We start from the raw sequence: 20,399 nt of genomic DNA, 5'->3' as shown, positions 1-20,399 counted from the left end.
AACTACTGCTAATGCAGCCGGGACCAACGGCTTAACGTGCCTTCCGAAGCACGGAGGAGCTCGAGATGAATTGAGGCGAATTGAGCCGAATGCTCAACCACTGGACCACAGAGGCCGTCAATATGTATATTTACCCTAAAAGTTTTCTCATCACGGTATTCAATGCTATGTTACAGCATTCACCATCTGGCCGGGCAAGTGACATAGCGTTAAGTTATGCGGCGATGTGATAGTTTACGTTCCGTTCCACGCAGATGTATGGTCACAACGTAAACTATGCGTGCGCGCACGCGATATGGAACAATGATTTAAAATATGTCCATTCAAATAACATACTAAAAAACATCTAACGTGCGGTTGTTTTTGCAAACAGAACGTTATATTTTTAAACATAGAAACATTTTTTTTAAACGACATTTTAAAACAAAACTGCCATTTCATAGTTTGAACTGTGTCGGTCGGTCGGGTCAGTGAGATTTTAAATTTGGAATACGATAGTTGCCGGTTTAATCGAATTAGATACTTTTTGCCAAACTTTAAAAGCTTTTAAGTATTCAAAAATGGAGTGTGTTTTAAATTTGGAATAGGGTAGGTACTTAGTTGTCAATTCAGTCAAATTAAAGATACTTTTTGCCAAACTTTAAAAGCTTTCAAGCATTTAAAAATATAGTGGCCCCGATTCCTGCAGCCACCGCCTAATTTTATTTTAAGTTATATCCGTCATTTTCATATCCGTCGAAAAGGAAAGGGACGGATGATTCACAGCTCTTAATTTTAGGAAGAATGAGTAAATGAATGAATAACCCGGGCGAATCAAAAGGTACGTCGCTGGTATGCAATCCGTTTGACGTGCTGTCTACTTAGCTGTGTCGGGTTATTGACTGAAGTAAAATGTTTAGACGGTTGTTTTGGGTTTGTGCTTAAAATTGACGTGTGTTCCATAAATTTTATGCTTGTCGATTACCCGTCCCTTTCCTTTTCGGCGGATAAGAAAATGACAGATATAGCTTAAAATAAAATTAGATGGTATTTACAGGAATTAGCACCGGTGTGTTCTAAATTTGATTTATTGTGTGTTGGTCTAACAGAAAGCTCGGTGAGGTGTGGGTACTTAGTTCATCTTGCGATGGATGTACGAAAAGTCCAATCAGTTTCTTGCAAAGTAATAAATTAACTGGTTGCACTTAAGACCTCCTGGTTACATGTCGTTTCTGTAATATACCAAAAACACCTACAAAATCATAAATTTTACAATTATGACAACTAATGGTTCATAATTTCACCACTGTTTACAAATAATTCGCTGGGCTAAGTGACTGCACTTTTGCTCTTTGATTGTACCTCTGACTACCCCATTTGACACCAGGGTTGATGAGGTTGGTAATTCACCTCACAACCCACACGATAGGAGAAGTTCGATTCAACTATCTTATTAGTTTAGGTTATGTGAAATCCAGTTTGGTGGTAACCAGTGAGTATATTAGTTCATTTATCTATACAACTTCATACACACAACATAACACAAACAGCCTATATACGTCCCACTGCTGGGCACAGGCCTCCTCTCGAATGACCACTCCTGCAAACAGACAACTACGATAGCTCTACTGCTTCTCAAATTCCATAGCCACTTTACCGGCAATGTATATTTTGTGCTTTTTTGTGTTTTTAATTGGAGATGTCCTTAGAAAAGGTTTAATACGATCTACTCTGAACCGGCGTGCGTGTATGAAGCGATTGATGAATGTGGAGGAAGCAAGAGAAGTGTGTCAGAATCGAAGCAAATGGAATTCCATAGTCTCTGCTTACCCCGGTGGGAAATAGGCGTGAGTTTATGTATGTATGTGTATATTTTATGTGATAGGCTGCAATTTTATCATTACTTTTCGTAAAATACTGCATACAATTGTTTTTTTTTTATAAATAGCCTATCGATTTTTATCTTTCCTGTGATAAGGAGGGATATCCTTACATGATAGTCAATATTTGACTTCTTGCCCTGCAGATTATAAATAATTATAACGCATAAGACGACTTTTGAATATCAGAAATCAGAATCATTTATTCAACGTAATTATCATGGATAAACTTGTTGAAGGTCAATGTAACATTTTTGAATTTACGTCATTTCGCAAGGTGTTGTGGCTGAGGAGAAGCAATGACAAGAAACTGCAACAGCAACACATCTTTTAAAAACCAATGGTACACATTACAAGTTATTTAATAACTAGAGGTACACATTCAATACCAGACATTTTTATCATTTAGGTAATCATTAATCTTATAATAAGCTTTTTTACATAAAGTAAGCTTCACGTGAGCTTTAAATTTATTCTCTGACAAATTTAAAATTATGTATTTATATATTTTCGGTAGTAAAGTTTGCGGACGAGTGGAGTGCAAAGTTGAAGTATGATCTATTTGCTCATACTTGTATGGCGCTCGTTTCGCGTTCACTTGGCCCTTCCAACCTTTTTCTTCTATTTATTTATTTATGGATCACTTACAGCTATGCACATTATAACATTTAGTTATAACATAATAAAAACAAAGTAAAACAGTACTTATGTGTAAGCCTATTACAAGTGAACACAACATTCACCATAAAAAGAAAACAACATCTAGTCTGTTGAGACTAACTTCTCAACAGCTAAAATCTCACTATTAATAACACTAATATATGTATTATTGCACTAGTTGGTGAGTTTAACCCTAAGAAGTAGAGCGAATCCCCTTATGTTTATCTCAAATCAAAGATGTACGTAATCGAAAATTTTGATTCATTTGTGATGATAACATTGTGTACAGGGTGTTAGTGACATCGTAACGAATACTGAGGGGGATGATTCATACCATGATTCTGAGTTAATATCAAGTGGAATTATCCGTCGCTTTCATGATTTTGTTTTTTAAAATTATTTTTTATTCTATACTTTTGAGATGGAAAATTCCACTTGATATTAACTCAGAATAATGAGCTGAGTCATCCCTCTCAGTATTCGTTACGATGCCACTTACACCCCGTTTAAGTACATACAGGTAGCCATACAAGTATGTATAGGTGACACCGTAACGAATACTGATAGATAGATAGATGGAATCTTTATTTAGGTGTAAGACGTTACATAAACGTTACGTTAGACGTTATTTTATACTAGATGTTGCACTGTCCCGCACCAAATTGTAATAATGTCTCCTATCCACTGGTTGCCTGGAAGAAAATGCTGCTTAGCAATAAGGCCGCCAGATTGTACTGTATCTATCATCATCTGTGTTAATTTGTTTTGTATATTGTGTGCAATAAAGTATATTTGATTTGATTTGATAAATTTCTTAATATTTGAACATATATGAAACGTAAGACTTAAAACTAAAAAGGGTACTAGCTCGGCTAATGTCGTATCGACCCACATGAGGGGCAATACGACGCCGATTTTGAGCCAGACCCCTAAAAAGTAATACAAAAAAACTTAAACTAACAAATCAATTATCAGCAACAGACTCTGTGCTATTAAAATAAAAACATTATGCGTACTGTTCATATACCTTACTTAAGTATACCTTACTTAGTTCATATACCTCGGGGATGATTCAGACCATGATTCTAAGTGGAATTTTTTGTCGGAAAATTCCACTTGATATCAACTCAGAATCATGGTCCGAATCATCCTTCAAAGTTTTCGTTACGATGTCACTTACACCCTGTATAAGTGTATTTTTTTTATCTGTACAATACAAAGTAGCATTTATTGCTGATATGACATATCTCAGATAGATAATAAATAAATAGGTTAAATCAAGTACTTTGATTATACTGAAGACTACCTAAATAAGGTCAAACATAGGTCGTAAACCAGCCGTAACTTGGTAACCTCTACCGCAAGATGATCTAAGTACCCACACCTCACCGAGCTTTCTGTTAGACCAACGTGATAGGTGAGCCGTATCGCCGTCTATAATGGTCGAGCCAACTGTGTTAGTGAAAACTGCACTTAAGATAAATTAATAACTCATTGCTAAGATCACATAAAGATCACGACTATATTTCCAATGGGGGTAGTCAGAGATACATCGTAAGATGAACTAAGTACCCATACCTCACCGAGCTTTCTGTTAGACCAACGTGATAGGTGAGCCGTATCGCCGTCTATAACTTAACTTACCTACTGAATAAAGATATTTTTTGAATTTTTGTATTTTCGTTAGGATCGAAGCAAATGGAATTCTATAGTCTCTGCTTACCCCGGTGGGAAATAGGCGTGAGTTTATCTACGTATGTTTGCTTCAAAATAAGTATCGCATGTTCCTTTTTTTTGTCACATCTTTGAAACCTTAACACCTGTATGCTAATGATTAGATGTTTACTAATTTCCGCTGCCTTACCCGTTATCAGCGAACCGTGAAGATTACAAGTAATTTTATGTTAATGATATAAATAATTTAAAGTAAATGAGTTAGTCAGTATATTGGAACCGCCTACAGTTCACACGACACTAAATATTGTATAAAATTAGCGCTTTATGCGCTTGATACATAAATTTATGTCGTGGCCAGATCTTAGAATTGATCATTCATGATGTGTTCAACCATTTCATGAAATAGTCATATTTCATGAAAGTGAGAGTAATGCATGTTTTTTGTTCGAAAGCGCTGCAGCGGCTGAAAGATCCAAACAGCTTTGCACTCGGCGCGAAAGGCGGCCATTTTGAATTTTTACTTTTTTACGCAAATGCGTTCTGTATTCTGCCATTAGAATATGCACAAAGAATTAATTGTGTATTTACTGTTTTGTTTATGTTGAATTAATTAATGTTAATTACTTTTAAATAGTGTGTGTGTGTTTGTGATAAGTAATAAAATGTAGGTACGTATCGTATATATTAGCTTTATTATGATAAACTTCCATGATAGCTCAGTTCGTAAAGGCGTGACCTAACTACGTAGAATCATGGGTTCGAATCCCTGACGGTCTCTATGGTCCAGTGGTTGAGCATTGGACTCACGATCCGGATGCCCCGGGTTCGAATCGCGGTGGGGACATATAAAAATCACTTTGTGATCCCTAGTTTGGTTAGGACATTACAGGCTGATCACCTGATTGTTCGAAAGTAAGATGATCCGTGCTTCGGAAGGCACGTTAAGCCGTTGGTCCCGGTTACTATTTACTGATGTACGTGAGCCATTTCGTCAATTCAATTTAATTTTAGTTTTAGTTTTTATTTTTTGGACTTTTTATCCTGGCAGGGTCGCCATATAAGGATAGTAGTTATGGAAACAGTGGAGTACGGTTAGACACTGATTTATTAGGATAAGGCAAGTGCTAATATATCGCAGCTATGACTAAATACATGTGGGATAATGAAATAACTCGGATATTTTTAAAATGTCTTTACTCCTTTTTATACACACACACCGTGTAGGAATGGTAGGCCGAATGAAACGTAACGCAAAGTGTGTGAAAGAGAGAGCGACGAGTGAGCGAGAGAGAAAAGGATTGCAGAATGACAGGAAAATGGACGACGCGACGGTTGTTTTGCATAAGAGAAAAGTGCAAAATTATACAATGTTTTAAAATAAACAAAGTTAGTTGGAAATAGTAATCGTTTTCTTCATGCCCCATCCCACAATTTTTATTTAAAACCGAAATCATCCCTCCCGTCCGACATCGCACCAAAGACTCCCCTTTCTTACTTTTTAAAAACTCACTACGTCACATTCATTAACCATCCTCCTTTCATACCATAAACAATCAAATTCCCATTCATTATCCTTCCATAGCATTCTTACTTTCCTACATACATGTACCTATGTACTTATTACGTATAGGTTCCGGCAAACTTCTTGAGCATCGACCTTGACTGCGCACAACCGAATTTTAGATCTCTTTGGTCGTGCGGTACGGGGCGCGGGGGCAGGTGAGTCCCGCATCGACCGGCTATTGGTAGATCAGTCGATACTTCCCCCGCGCACTCTGTCTTCGTCCCTTTGACTCCCGAATACACTTGCGTGCAGTGAAACTGTCACGTTTTTGTTATTGCTCTTTTGTTCGTTTTTTTTGTTATTACTCATTTGTTTAAGTTTAAGAATTAGTTACTAGCACGAGGTCTATGTCTACAGATCCAAAACCTAGCACTAGCTCTGGTATTGCTGGTTTCAACCTCATGGAAGGAATATCATACTTACGTGACGATTAGTTTTTTATTAAATATAATAATATAATATAAGTTTTAATAAACTATATAATAATATAAGTTTAGTTTTATTTACATGATTAAATAATATAATAATTGTTTTTTTAATGAACTTAAGAAATTAATCAATAAGTACATAGGTATAAACCTATGTACTTATTACGTATACTTACTTATGGATACTACGGTCGCTCCGTTTTGCCGTGAAAAAAAAAATGTAAAATGTTTTAATATATGTGATGTGGGTGTACTTTATAAATAAATAAATAAAGACGGACAAACAAACAGACAGACACGCACATACACATTACCGTTTATAATAAGTATTAGTATTGATACTAAAATTAAATAGATTCCCACGGTACGTCACCGCAAAGATACGATAAGAGTACATTAAATATTTTAATAAAATATGACATTGAAACGTTTATTACGTTATTGTAGTTAGTATTCGAATCCCGGTGGGGATAGTTCAAATTCAAATTCAAAAATATCTTTATTCAGTAGGTAACATAGTTACACTTTGAATCGTCAATTTTTACATAACGAACGTCTCATCCGCCTAAAACTACTGCAGCTTCTCACAACCTGTATCGTAATTGTTGGTGCGTGTGTCATCATCTTAACAGCCTCCGTGGTCTAGTGGTTAGAGCGTCAGGCTCACGATCTGGAGGTCCGGGTTCGATTCCCGATGGGGACATGGTCGAAATCACTTTGTGAGACTGTCCTTTGTTTGGTAAGGACTTTTCAGGCTTGAATCACCTGATTGTCTGAAAAAGTAAGATGATTCCGTGCTTCGGAGGGCACGTTAAGCTGTTGGTCCCGGCTATTAGCCGTAAAAACACCTTCACCAACCCGCAGTGGAGCAGCGTGATGGAGTATGCTCCATATCCCCTCCGGTTGATTGTGGGGAGGCCTGTGCCCAGCAGTGGGACGTATATAGGCTGTTTATGTAGGTATGTATGTATGTGTCATCATCACCAGCCCATTATCGTCCCCACTGCAGGGGCACGGGCCTTGCCTATGGATGGATAGGGAGATCGGGCCTTAAACCACCACGCGGACCCAGTGCGGATTAACGGTTATTAACGACTGCTAATGCAGCCGGGACCAACGGCTTAACGTGCCTTCCGAAGCACGGAGGAGCTCGAGATGAAAACTTTTTTTTTGTGGTCACCCATCCTAGGACCGGCCTTAGCGAAAGTTGCTTAACTTCAACAATCGCAGACCAAGCCCGTTTACCGCTGCGCCACCGACCTCCTTCACAGGGTGCGTGTGTATGTGTGTATAAAATCAGTTTGCCCTCTGGGTAAATTTTCACTGAACCCTGGCCTTTTTTGGTGAACTGCGGCACTCATATACCTTTTTATCGCTCATAACATTAGTCCATCATGCTAGAGGACACAATCCCTCTCTCGGTTTTTACGACATGCCCGGGAAGACAAGCAGCTGAACGTGTTCTATGTTTTTTATTTGCTCCCAGAACAGCATAGAAGCATGTGAAGTATGTTTTCCAACTAAATATTAATGTAATGTGTGTGTATTTTAATGTTGTAAATGTATATGTGTGTCGTAGATTTTACCTAATCTAATCTAATGTAGCCTACAAGATCCCACTGCTGGGCAAAGGCCTCCCCTTCCTCTTTCCATTTTTCGCGGTCCTGTGCGTACTCCGGCCAGTCCCTCCGGCAAGCGTCCAAGTCGTCACGCCATCTCTTTCGAGGTCGACGGAAAATTCCACTTGATATCAACTGAGAATCATGGTCCGAATCATCCCCCTCAGTATTCGTTACGATGTCACTAACACCCTGTATGAAGTCTGTGTTGAACCCTAAAAAGAGAATCGTACGGTTTAGTTATCCGTAATGAGTATGTAAACATACTTTTGTGAGAATATAACGACCGGAGAGAATTAATTAGTTATGGACTAACAATGCCTGGAACGAGTTAATTAGTATTCTTTGGAATAGAGATGAGTGCTTGTAAATGGAGTGAGGTCAAATCTACGATGTACCTTTTAATCATGATTACATGAGCTCACTTTTGTGACGTAACGAATGCTGAGGGGGTGATTCAGGCCATGAATCTGAGTGATGATGATATCAAGTGGATATTCCTGTCAAAATTTATAAAATTGTTTGTTTAATTATTTTCAATACCATACTTTTGTGACGGAAAATTCCATTCGACATGGCCTGAACAGCTGGTAGATTATATGTTCTAAGTATCACATGATCAGCTAGATATAAGCGTGCGAAATTTAGGAGGTATAGGTACTGGACACAGGCCTTCTCTCAATCAACCGTAGGGGGTATGGAGCATACTCCACCACGCTGCTCCAGTGAGGGTTGGTGGAGGCGTTTGGGCTAGTAGTCCGCTACGTACGTAGTAATTAATAGTAGCTTTAAAAAGTATGCTTAATAAATATTTATCTTTGCCCACAGAGAATCTGGCCAGGAGTTGGTGGCGGTGCGGCTGTCAATCAATGGCATGACGTGTCAGTCGTGCGTGCGCAGCATAGAGGGCTCCGTCAGCGAACTGCCCGGCGTACACTACGTTAAGGTATGACGGTCTACTGAAAAGACCGATGGTCTACTCAAAAGACCGATGGTTTATTGAGTAGACTAGACGTTTTTTTGTGGTCTACAGAGTAGATTGGTGGTTTCTGTGGTCTTTTTATGCTGGTCTACTGAGTAGACCAACGGTCTTCTATGGTTTATTGGGCAGAGAAGCTGTACTGATCTTAGAAATTTGTATCAAATGTGACTGCAAGTGGTTTCCTGACGTATTGTGGTCCTGCTCACCCGCATGAGTCTATGTATGTATCGCCGCGCGCACCACATCTTTGTAGATCATCAGAGACCATGAGAGCGGCCTCTGTGGTCCAGTGGTTGAGCGTTGGGCTCACGATCCGGAAGTCCTGGGTTCGATTCCCGGTGGGGGCATTTCACAAAAATTACTTTGCGGTCCCTAGTTTGGTTAGGACATTACAGGCTGATCACCTGATTGCCCGAAAGTAAGACGATCCGTGCTTCGGAAGGCACGTTAAGCCGTTCGTCCCGGTTACTACTTACTGATGTAAGTACGTAGTCGTTATATGAGTCATGTCAGGGGCCTTTGGCGGCTCAATAGTAACCCTGACACCAGGGTTGGTGAGGTTGGTAATTCACCTCACAACCCACACGATAGAAGAAGAGAAGATCAGAGACCAATTAATATGCTATTTATAAGTTGAGTTTCATTACAATCCGTTATAGCCCTGTTCAGAGATCGTGTGAAATCCCGGCCCGGGATCTAAACCACTGAATTCGACTTTATGAGTTTGAATTCATGTTTGGATCATAGATAATTGAATTCCAGGATTTACATACATACATAAACTTACGACTATCTGGAGTAAGCAGAGAGAGACTATGGAATTCCATTTGCTTCGATCTTGACACATTTTTAGAGGACTTCTGCCCGATTAATGGCAATAGGCTCGCCCCCTATTACGTGGGACTTGAACATAGCTGGCGAGGAGTAGGTGTTTTACATAATAAATATGATAGATATATAAATATGATAGAGGCGAGAATGGACTCTGTTGTCTTTGGATTCCTGCATCTGCACGTTAAACGGGTAGACCAACGAATGAGCTAATTATTATAAAATTCCAACGCATCATTGTTGTTACTAACATAGTTTACTAAGTTACATTGTTAATAACCAAAACGGGCACTATTAGTCTGAAATAAAAGATTTTTCAAAAGCGCACCCCTGATGCCGGGCAGCAGCGGTATCAGTACTGGTTGGAGGCTGAGGTAATGGATTCTGGTAGGGCTCTAGCTAGAACATCACCGATTGAGAAATTGGTCAGTGTACTGTGGAACGGAAGGCGATTGGGGCAACCGCCGTTCTACACCCTATCTATGGAGTAATGAAAATGAAGGCGATTACTCCACCGACAAGAGCGCAGCTCTTCAATAAAGAGAGAAAAGATTTTTATTTATTTTTTATACTATTCACCTCTGCCTATCCTTTAGGGGATATTTTTTTCATTTAAATCAAGATGACACTCTTCTCCATTCCAGGTGGAGTTATCAGAGAAAGCTGGCTACTTCAGGTATGAGCCGCGTGTGTGCTCAGTGGAGCGGCTTCGGTCGCACATAGAGGATATGGGGTTCGAGGTCGGCGGGGGCAGTAGCGACGACGAAACCAGGTGAGTGGTGTCTGAAAAAATACATACATGAACTTACCGTAAATAGCTTTGCTGTTAGTGATATCGTAACGAATAGGTACTGAAGGGATCCGTCGCAAAATTCAGGTTTTTTTTTTTAATTATTTTCAATTCCATACTTTTGCGAGAATAATGAGCTGAGTCATCCCCCTCAGTATTCGTTACGATGTCATTTACACCAGTTACACCCTGTACAAGTACATACAAGTAGCCATGCAAGTAGATAGGGTTTTGGTGTATTTCAACAGCCTGTATTTTTGCCTCCCCTCAATCAACCGGGAGGGAGGGGGGGTTATGGAACATACTGTGGTTTAAATAAGTTTTAAACCCGATGTTATTGTGTTTTTATTGCGTGTTGCTTCCTTTTATATCTCCCTCTATTTAAGAGCTGCGCTCTTGTCGGTGGAGTAACCGCCATTCCCCTCTTCTTCCCGTCAAAACCTTCACCTCCCGATACGACACGACCTGCACCTTCTCTTTTATTTGTTTCATAAATGTTATCCTAGGTCTACCCCTTCCTCTTTTCCCTTCAATTTTTCCTTCTATAATGTTTGTTATAAATGAATCGTGTCGTATCAGGTGGCCAATCATATTTCCTCTCCGGTTCTCTATAGTCTTCAATATGGTTCTCTTTTCTTCGACTCTTTCCAGCACTTTTTCATTTGACACCATTTCAGTCCAGCTTACACCCTCCATCCTTCGCCAACACCACATCTCAAACGCTTCTAACCTCTCTCTGTCCTTTCATATAAATATTGTATTTATTTATCTAATATTTCTATCTTCTGAATTCTTTTCTTTTCTTATATTTTAATCTTCGTTATATTTTCCGCCTATCTCACTTCAAAATCTCTCTTCCAGAAATCTCCTCCCGAAAGAGATTCCAACGGAGCAGCTGATCGACATGTCTGCGCCAGAGGAGAGTGAGATTCAGCTGTCAATAGGCGGGATGACGTGCCAGTCCTGTGTCAGCACTATCGAAGGTAACCTTCTATATAACAATGTCTATACCAGTAATGGCTTCTTCTTCTTATCGTTTCGATGGCATTCAGATTTTCTCAGCTCAGTATTTTGCCACTCGGATAGCATTTTCGGTGGCATTCATCAGCTCCTCTCGCGTACAGGTATCAGGGCACGCGGGGAAAGATGTTAGATGAGCCACCACACACGCAGATCAGGTCCGATCCGTTGAGAAAACCCCACCTGGACAGGTTATCTTTACTTCGGCCTTCTCTGGGACATACATTTACACATACAAACCCTCACCCCTTTCACACATACTCTCTCTCTCTCTCTCATTCACACACACACACACACACACACACACATTTCATATTAGTTAAAACACATGACCGCGATGGTGTTATAACCGCGTAAACTTAAAACAACTTCATATTAGTTGTTTTAAAAAAATGTGTTTTACATTTTAGATTACGTTTAATTTAATTATTATGTTTATTTTTTTTATATTTTGTTATTTTCTCATCGACATTGTCACTGTTAATTCATAATTTTGACCAATATTTTCTGGAGGTGGAGGCCTGGAGTCCTAAAATACAAGGTATCCTAGTTTAGGCTCCAGCCTCTACGAATATTGCCTTCTCGCTTAGTACATTCTCATACGTTCGTTTTTTACGCACCCTGAGCCGTGCCCCTGAAACTACACAAAGGACACAAGATACTCAAATAAGAACAAACAAATACAAAAAAGTAATTAACTCTTCTCCTCTTATTCTAGGAACCCTGAAAGAGATGCCAGGCGTGAAGTCAGCGACGGTCAGCCTGGCTGAAGGCAGCGCGTCGGTGCGCGCGGTGAACGCAGCGGTCACGCCGCAGCAGATAGCTGACGCGGTGTACGCGCTCGGTTTCAACGTAGCACTCACTTCCGTTGACGGCGAGCATAGTACAGGTTAGTTGTATTGCCGTCATCGTCTCATCATCATCAGCCCATTAACGCCCCCACTGCTGGGGCACGGGCCTTCCCTATGGATGGATAGGGAGAACGGGCCTTAAACCACCACGCGGGCCCAGTGCGGATTGATGGTTATTAACGACTGCTAATGCAGCCGGGACCAACGGCTTAACGTGCCTTCCGAAGCACGGAGAAGCTTGAGATGAAAACTTATTTTTTGTGGTCACCCATCCTATGACCGGCCTTTGCGAAACGAGTTACTATTTAGCTGCTATTCATATAATATGAAGAGAGTTGGTCCCAGTATGCTGCCCCGAGGTACGCCTAAGTTAATCTCTTCAAACTGTTTTGGTCTTTTCACTTTTTATTTGGGGTTTTTGGTTAAGATATGTTTCATGATTTGCTATTAAGTATACATACTTTATTGGCGTATCCTGATTCGTGGATGACAGAATTAACCTAAGCTACACTTGTCAAAGGCGTCACTTTGTTCCATTTTAAAGACGTAAGGCCTAATGACCTTTTTAAAATTCAAACTTCATACATACATACATACTTAAACTCACGCCCATGTTCTCCGAAGGGGTGGGCAGAGCCACAAATAATCAGAAGACTATTTGCAGCCACTTTTGATACATAGTCCTAAGATGGATAATGATGAACCGTATGGTGATAGGGGATCAGCCTATAGCCCATATAGATTCGTCATTTCATTCAAACTTCATTGTTTAACTATAGTGTCTGGAAATATGGTCCTTACGATATGTGTCCTTTTTAGAACCTCAGAAGCAGTTATTGCGCATGTTCCGTTTAAAATAATAATGGAACATGATTATTTCGTTACAGACGCTTCACAAACAAAGAGTGAGGAAGGCTCCGGCGACGGAATCAAACCAGCCTCCCCGGCCAAGAGCAAAACACAAGCAAACGTAAGTTTCCTTATCGTTGTCTCATAGATAGATAAATTGATAGATAGATTGGCTTTAAAGTCGTAAGACCGAATGTTCTTTTAAAATCCAAAACCCATTGTTTAATTATTGTGTCTGGAAATCTCGGCGTTAATAGGATGTGCGTACACATGTGCATGTGTATATATATGTGTATGAGTATAAGTATATATCGCTCATAGTGCTATGGGCAAAAATTTGATAAATTTGATATTTAGTTTTGTTTTACTCTGAAAATCTTTAGATACACCTACTTAATTATGTGTTTTCTTTATAGAAATCATATTTGTTATTACTTATCTTAACTCACAAACTGTACCTACCCCTTGGGAATTGCGAGACATTCCCGCCACAAGTATCCTAGGATTACTTAATGGGAGGTCTCGGCCACGATGTAACTAAAATTTGTGAAATAAAGAAAATTTGTATTTTAGTTTATTTTTATTTAAGAGGATATAAGCCAGCGAGCACATGAATGTCGAAGTTGAAGCAGTCGCCGTAGCCGAAATCGGCTGGATCACATCATCATCATCATCAGATAAATTGATAGATAAAAACATTTATTTGGTCTACAGACACACTAGCATACAAAAAAGTAGAAGATTAGATACAAACAGATAATCATCAGAAAAACCACACAAACCACGTGAACGTCTGTTACGTGGTGAAAGAAACATCGTGAGGAAACCCACATTCCTGATAAATGCGTTTCGGAGGTGTGAGGTATGCGACCTAACCCGTATTAGGCTGGTTTTCCTTTCGCGAGTTGGAAGGTCAGACAGACAGTCGCTTCTGTAAAAACCGGACCTGTCATCTTCAGGACAGGGAAGCAGATCCTGTGAACACGGGATATACAACTTCAAATTACAAAAAAGTACCCTCACCAACACCTTGATATTTTCCATTCTTCTCCTCTCGTGTGGATTGAGAGGTGGATTACCAACCTCATCAACCATAGTGTCAGGGTTACTATTGAGCCTCATGTACCGACGGCTTAACGTGCGTTCCGAAGCACGGATCATCTTACTTTCGGACAATCAGGTGATCAACCTATAATATCCTAACCAAACTAGAGATCACAAAGTAATTTTTGCGATATTTTCCCACCGAGATTCGAACCCGGGACCTCCGGATCGTGAGCCTAACGCTCAACCACTGGACCACGGTGGCCGTTTTTTTCATTAAGTCTCTATCAAGACAATCACCAATATAGTTCATATCCAGGGCACAGTATCGCCTTCACCTGAGAACGAAATATCCCGGTGTACTCTTGAAGTCCGGGGGATGACTTGCGCCTCCTGTGTCGCCGCCATTGAGAAGCATTGCTCCAAACTATTTGGTAAGTCTAATAACATCGTGCCTGTATTCCCGAAAGCTGTTTCTTTGTTTTATTCTAACTGTTTCTTCATTTTATTGTTACTGTTTCTTTGTTTCATTATAACTGTTCCTGTGTTTTATTGTAACTAATTAAAATACATAATAACGGGTTCTTACCGCGTTTAAATGGGGATATGAGACTCCCGATATTTCGACACTGTTGCAAGTGCCATGATCACGGGATGACTGATGAGATTGGAGTGGAGTAGGTAGATCCATAATTTTCTACGGGCAGACATATCTGTCTACCCTCTTAGACATATGGATCTACCTACTCCACTCCAATCTCATCAGTCATCCCGTGATCATGGCACTTGCAACAGTGTCGAAATATCGGGAGTCTCATATCCCCATTTAAACGCGGTAAGAACCCGTTATTATGTGTTTTAATTATGATAATAACCGCGTAAACTTAAAACAATTTATTGTAACTCTACCCTTGTTCATAATCATAATCATTTATTGCAAGTCACAGTTTTACATAGGTTTTTGGTGTTGGTTGTTATATTGTAATTGTTCCTTTGTTTCATTATAACTGTTCCTGTGTTTTATTGTAACTGTTCCTTTATTTTATTGTAACTGTTTCTTTGTTTTACTGTAACTGTTTCTTTGTTTAACCTCTCATCTGCCGAGATACCAGACACAATAGATTTTACATTGTGTCTGGTCGAGATCCGCGTTCCGGCAGATGAGAGGTTAATTGTAACTGTTTCTGTGTTTTAAAGTAAGATTTTGTTTGTATTAATTCTATTCGTCTCCCCCCAGGAGTCCACTCAATCCTAATAGCGTTATTGGCAGCGAAAGCCGACGTCACCTATGAACCCCGCAAGATATCAGCCGCGGATATCGCTGCGTGTATAACGGAGCTGGGGTTCCCTAGCGAGGTTATATCTGAGGGCGACGGCAGCGGACCTAGGGACCTGCAACTTGCGGTTAGTCAAATTCAAATTCAAAAATATCTTTATTCAGTAGGTAACATAGTTAGTTAGTTGGTGGTGGTGGTGTTATGGGCGATAGGCTGATCCCTTATCACCATAAGGTTCATCACATCCAGCTTACGACATCGTATCAACAGTGGCTGCAAGTTGTCTTTGATTACTTGTGGCTCTGCCCACCCCATTAGGGATTACGGGCGTGAGTTTATGTATGTAACATAGTTACACTTTGAATCGTCAATTTTTACGTAACGAACGTCTCATCCGCCTAAAACTACTGCAGCTTCTCACAACCTGTGTAGTCGGGGAAAAGAAGCTGCAAGAAAAACCTCGGCACAGGGCCCTAGACGTTCTTTAAAAAAAATTAAATAAACATAAAATATTGTTTGTTATACAATTGAGTAATTTAGCTGCCTAATATCAGTTCTCAGACGGTTAATCCCATGCATTCATATCTTCTAAATAATCACTAACTTTATTATAACCTTTTTTGTAAAGTTTTTGTTTAACTACTGTCTTAAAACAGTTGAAAGGCAAATTCTGAATGTCAATGGGAATCTTATTGTAAAAACATATACATTGCCCCTTAAAAGATTTAGTAATCTTATGTAATCGACTGACTTGTAAAGCAAGTTGCTTTTTATTTCGGGTACACATAGTTACACTTTGTCATTTTTTACATAACAAACGTCCCATCCGCCTAAAACTACTGCAGTTCTCACAACCTATATAGCCAGGGAAATGTATGAAGCGATTGATTAATGTGGAGGAAGCAAGATAATTATGTCAGGATCGAAGCAAATGGAATTCCATAGTCTGTGCTTACCCCGGTGGGAAATAGGCGTGAGGTTTATGTATGTATGTAAAACATAAGCTTTTGGTATTTTTTTAAAAAACTTGTCCGTAAACTGTTAATTAGCCATTTGGGATATAATAAACTCACGCTGGTGAGCATATAACAGCCTCCGTGGTCTAGTGGTTAGAGCTATAGGCTCACGATCTGGAGGTCCGGGTTCGATTCCCGATGGGGACATTGTCGAAATCACTGTGAGACTGTCCTTTGTTTGGTAAGGACTTTTCAGGCTGGAATCACCTGATTGTCCGAAATTAAGATGATTCCGTGCTTCAGAGGGCACGTTAAGAAGTTGGTCCCGGCTATTAGCCGTAAAAACACCTCCACCAACCCGCAGTGGAGCAGCGTGGTGGAGTATGCTCCTTACCCCCTCCGGTTGATTGAGGGGAGGCCTGTGCCCAGAAGTGGGACGTATATAGGCAAATTCAAATTCAAAAATATCTTTATTCAGTAGGTAACATAGTTACACTTTGAATCGTCAATTTTACATAACGAACGTCTCATCCGCCTAAAACTACTGCAGCTTCTCACAACCTGTATAGCCGGGGAAAAGAAGTTGCAAGAAAAACCTCGGCACAGGGCCCTAGACGTTCTTTAAAAAAATAAAAAATTAAATTAACATAAAATATTGGTATACAATTGAGTAATTTAGCTGCCTAATGTCAGTTCTCAGACAGTCAATCCCATGCATTCATATCTTCTAAATAATCACTAACTTTATAATAACCTTTTTTGTAAAGTTTTTGTTTAACTACTGTCTTAAAACAGGCAGTTTATGTATGTATATGTATGTATGATGGGTTATGTTTTGTTTTATGATTCCAGATCAAAGGTATGACGTGCGCGTCATGCGTTAATAAGATTGAGAAGACTGTACTTAAAGTGGCCGGTGTGGTCTCGTGTTCCGTCGCACTTACCACCTCTAAGTAAGTATACGTTTTATAACGGTCTGGCTGATTGTTGCGATGATTGCGAGTGTGGAGTATCACCACAAACTATGGCTCACCTTTTGTGCTGTCCTAAGTGTCCTAACACCTGCACTATTATTAATAATAATTTTCCTGCCTTCATTCAATTATACCAAGAAGGCCTACAGTGCCCTAAGAATTCAATATAATAACGCATTCAGGCGGTTGTTGCGGCTGCCGCGTTTCTGCAGTGCATCGGCAATGTTTGCGCTAGCGGATATCGACAGCTTTGAAGCTATTGTACGCAAGAAGTCAGCATCATTGATGCGCAGACTGCGCGACAGCAGCAACAGCGTCCTGAGGGCGGTAGCCGACAGTGGGGATTGTCCACTGATCGGCTGTATGATTAATAGAACCTTATCGATATTTAAGATAATTTACTAACATAGTTCTTAAGTTTTTTTTACTAACCAAATGGATCTAGTTGTTCGATAATATTTTTTTTTTTTATTTTTTTTTATTATTATTTTTTTTTATTCGTTTTCTTGTTAGAAACATAATGCTCACCTGAAGATTTGGCCGTAGATCCATGAATCGTAGTTGTTACCATGTTGTTGCGGAGCTAAGTATATTTTATTGTAATACTCGTATCTTTTAATTTGCGTCGTGTTTTCTCACCATAGTATTGTATATCTTGCATACGTTTAGTTGGGCTACAGTCTGAACCTCAAAAAGTGTATTATTTCATAAGGTTTGTGTCTGTAACCTGTTACGTGTGTTTATTAAATAAATAAATAAACTATTAAAGACCTTCACGAAGCCACTGACAATGCCGTAAGCGTGGGAAATTATTGGTCAGCAAAAATTTAGTATCGATCGCCATCGACTCGCAAAGAAGAAGATAACGGCCTCCATGGTCCAGTGGTTGAGCGTTGGGTTCGCGATCCGGAGGTCCCGGGTTCGAATCCCGGTGGGGAAATATCACAAAAATCACTTTGTGATCCCTAGTTTGGCTAGGAAATTACAGGCTGATCACCTGATTGTCCGAAAAGTAAGATGATTCGTGCTTCGGAAGGCACGTTAAGCTGTTGGTCCCGGTTCTTACTTACTGATGTAAGTAGTCGTTACATGAGCCATGTCAGGGGCCTTTGGCGGCTCAGTAATAACCCTGACACCAGGGTTGATGAGGTTGGTAAATCACCTCACAACCCACACGATAGAAGAAGATCTTGTCCAGGGCAGTCAAATACGAGTAAAATAATGCCTTTTTAATAATGTACCTATTTGTTTTTATTAAAATAACAAATAAATTAAATGCCTTTTTATACTTCTTATATCGTGTGGGTTGTGAGGTGGAATACCAACCTCATCAACCCTGGTGTCAGGGTTATTATTGAGCCGCCCAAAGGCCCCTGACATGGCTCATGTAACGACTACTCACTTACATCAGTAAGTTGTCGCCGGGACCAACGGATTAACATGCCTTCCGAAGCACGGATCATCTTACTTAAGAAGAGATTATTCTTTTCTTTTCTTTTTTCTTTGCTTTTTTGATTTTTCTTTTCTTCTTTTTTTTCTTTATTCTATGACCGGGATTCGAACCGGCGGTCGCTGGTTGAGAAGCAAGCCTGTCAACCACAAGATAGTGTCGTCTATTTGGGTGTATAATGTGGTGTTTTCATTTCAGATGCAGAATAAAATACAACAGTGAGCAAGTCGGCGCGCGCGCACTGTGTGACGCGATCAACAACTTGGGGTTCGAGGCGACAGTCATAGGCCCGCACAACAGGGGCACCACCAACTATTTGGAACATAAGTGAGTTTACATACAATTTATACAGGGTGTTAGTGACATCGTAACGAATACTGAGGGGGTGATATGATGGGTGATCACAAAAAAAAAGAAAAGTGTTCATCTCGAGCTCCTCCGTGCTTCGGAAGGCACGTTAAGCCGTTGGTCCCGGCTGTATTAGCAGTCGTTAATAACCATCAATCCGCACTGGGTCCGCGTGTTTATGAGTTTGGTGCGAGTTCAGATGGTTCCGAACATTCCGATATCAAAAACATAAACAAGTGGCAAAGAAAGAGGGTAGACAGATATGTCTGCCCGTAGAAAATTATGGATCTACCTACTCCACTCCAATCTCATCAGTCATCCCGTGATCATGGCACTTGCAACAGTGTCGAAATATCGGGAGTCTCATATCCCCATTTAAACGCGGTAAGAACCCGTTATTATGTGTTTTAATAGATCATATTACATCATATTCATATCATATCCGTTCAATCATATCATATCGTTCGATGATAATCGTTTCTTTCTCCATAGGGAGGAGATAAAAAAATGGCGGACGGCGTTCCTGATATCGCTGCTGTTCGGCGGGCCGTGTATGGTCGCCATGGCGTACTTCATGGCTATCATGGCCCACGGACACAGCGCCCAGGACATGTGCTGCGTCGTCCCTGGACTGAGCGTGGAAAACCTCATCATGTTCCTGCTGGCTACACCTGTTCAGGTATTAAGCGAACATAAACAGCCTATATACATCCCACTGCTGGGCACAGGCCTCCCCTCAATCAACCGGAGGCGGTATGGAGCATACTCCACCACGCTGCTCCAATGAAAGAAAGAAAGAAAGAAAGAAAGAAAGAAAGAAAGAAAGAAAGAAAGAAAGAAAGAAAGAAAGAAAGAAAGAAAGAAAATATTTATTTCCATATTGGACGCCACATTTACAAACTTACATTAGAGGAAATAAAAAAAAAACAAAGACAAGAAGACAAATAATACAGACATTAAATACACAATGGAGGCGCCCAAAATAAAAAAAGGATCTCCCTCAGCATAATGCCGTGACACGTGCTTAGCACGGGCCGCGGCGCTGGTATTATGGGAGACCTATCGAACGTGAGCCACGGACACACCAAACTCAATTACGTACCTACTTATATACAATAAAGAAAACATACTATGATACTTACATAGATTATAATGCATTACTAACTACTTACAATGCGGGTTGGTGGAGGTGTTTTTACGGGTAATAGCCGGGACCAACG

The 20,399-nt window shown here is 40.0% G+C and overlaps 1 protein-coding gene across 5 annotated transcripts in view; it reads left to right on the top strand.

The window, feature by feature from the left end:
- The window catches only part of LOC126379115 (copper-transporting ATPase 1), a 75,518-nt gene that overhangs the window by 29,338 nt on the left and 25,781 nt on the right, over window positions 1-20,399 (top strand). For all 5 annotated transcript variants that reach the window (XM_050027724.1, XM_050027726.1, XM_050027725.1 and 2 more), the window contains 10 exons: window positions 8,636-8,753; window positions 10,265-10,392; window positions 11,272-11,393; window positions 12,149-12,319; window positions 13,169-13,251; window positions 14,494-14,608; window positions 15,412-15,578; window positions 17,260-17,360; window positions 19,030-19,158; window positions 19,672-19,858. In XM_050027724.1, coding sequence (XP_049883681.1) covers window positions 8,636-8,753; window positions 10,265-10,392; window positions 11,272-11,393; window positions 12,149-12,319; window positions 13,169-13,251; window positions 14,494-14,608; window positions 15,412-15,578; window positions 17,260-17,360; window positions 19,030-19,158; window positions 19,672-19,858 — 1,321 coding nt within the window. The remainder of the gene's footprint in view (window positions 1-8,635; window positions 8,754-10,264; window positions 10,393-11,271; window positions 11,394-12,148; window positions 12,320-13,168; window positions 13,252-14,493; window positions 14,609-15,411; window positions 15,579-17,259; window positions 17,361-19,029; window positions 19,159-19,671; window positions 19,859-20,399) is intronic.

This window comes from Pectinophora gossypiella, chromosome 28, assembly GCF_024362695.1.
Source record: "Pectinophora gossypiella chromosome 28, ilPecGoss1.1, whole genome shotgun sequence".
In the NCBI taxonomy this organism is placed as follows: Eukaryota; Metazoa; Arthropoda; class Insecta; order Lepidoptera; family Gelechiidae; genus Pectinophora; species Pectinophora gossypiella.
The sequence above is the reverse complement of the archived record's forward strand: the minus strand, read 5'-3'. Positions and strand labels throughout refer to the sequence as shown.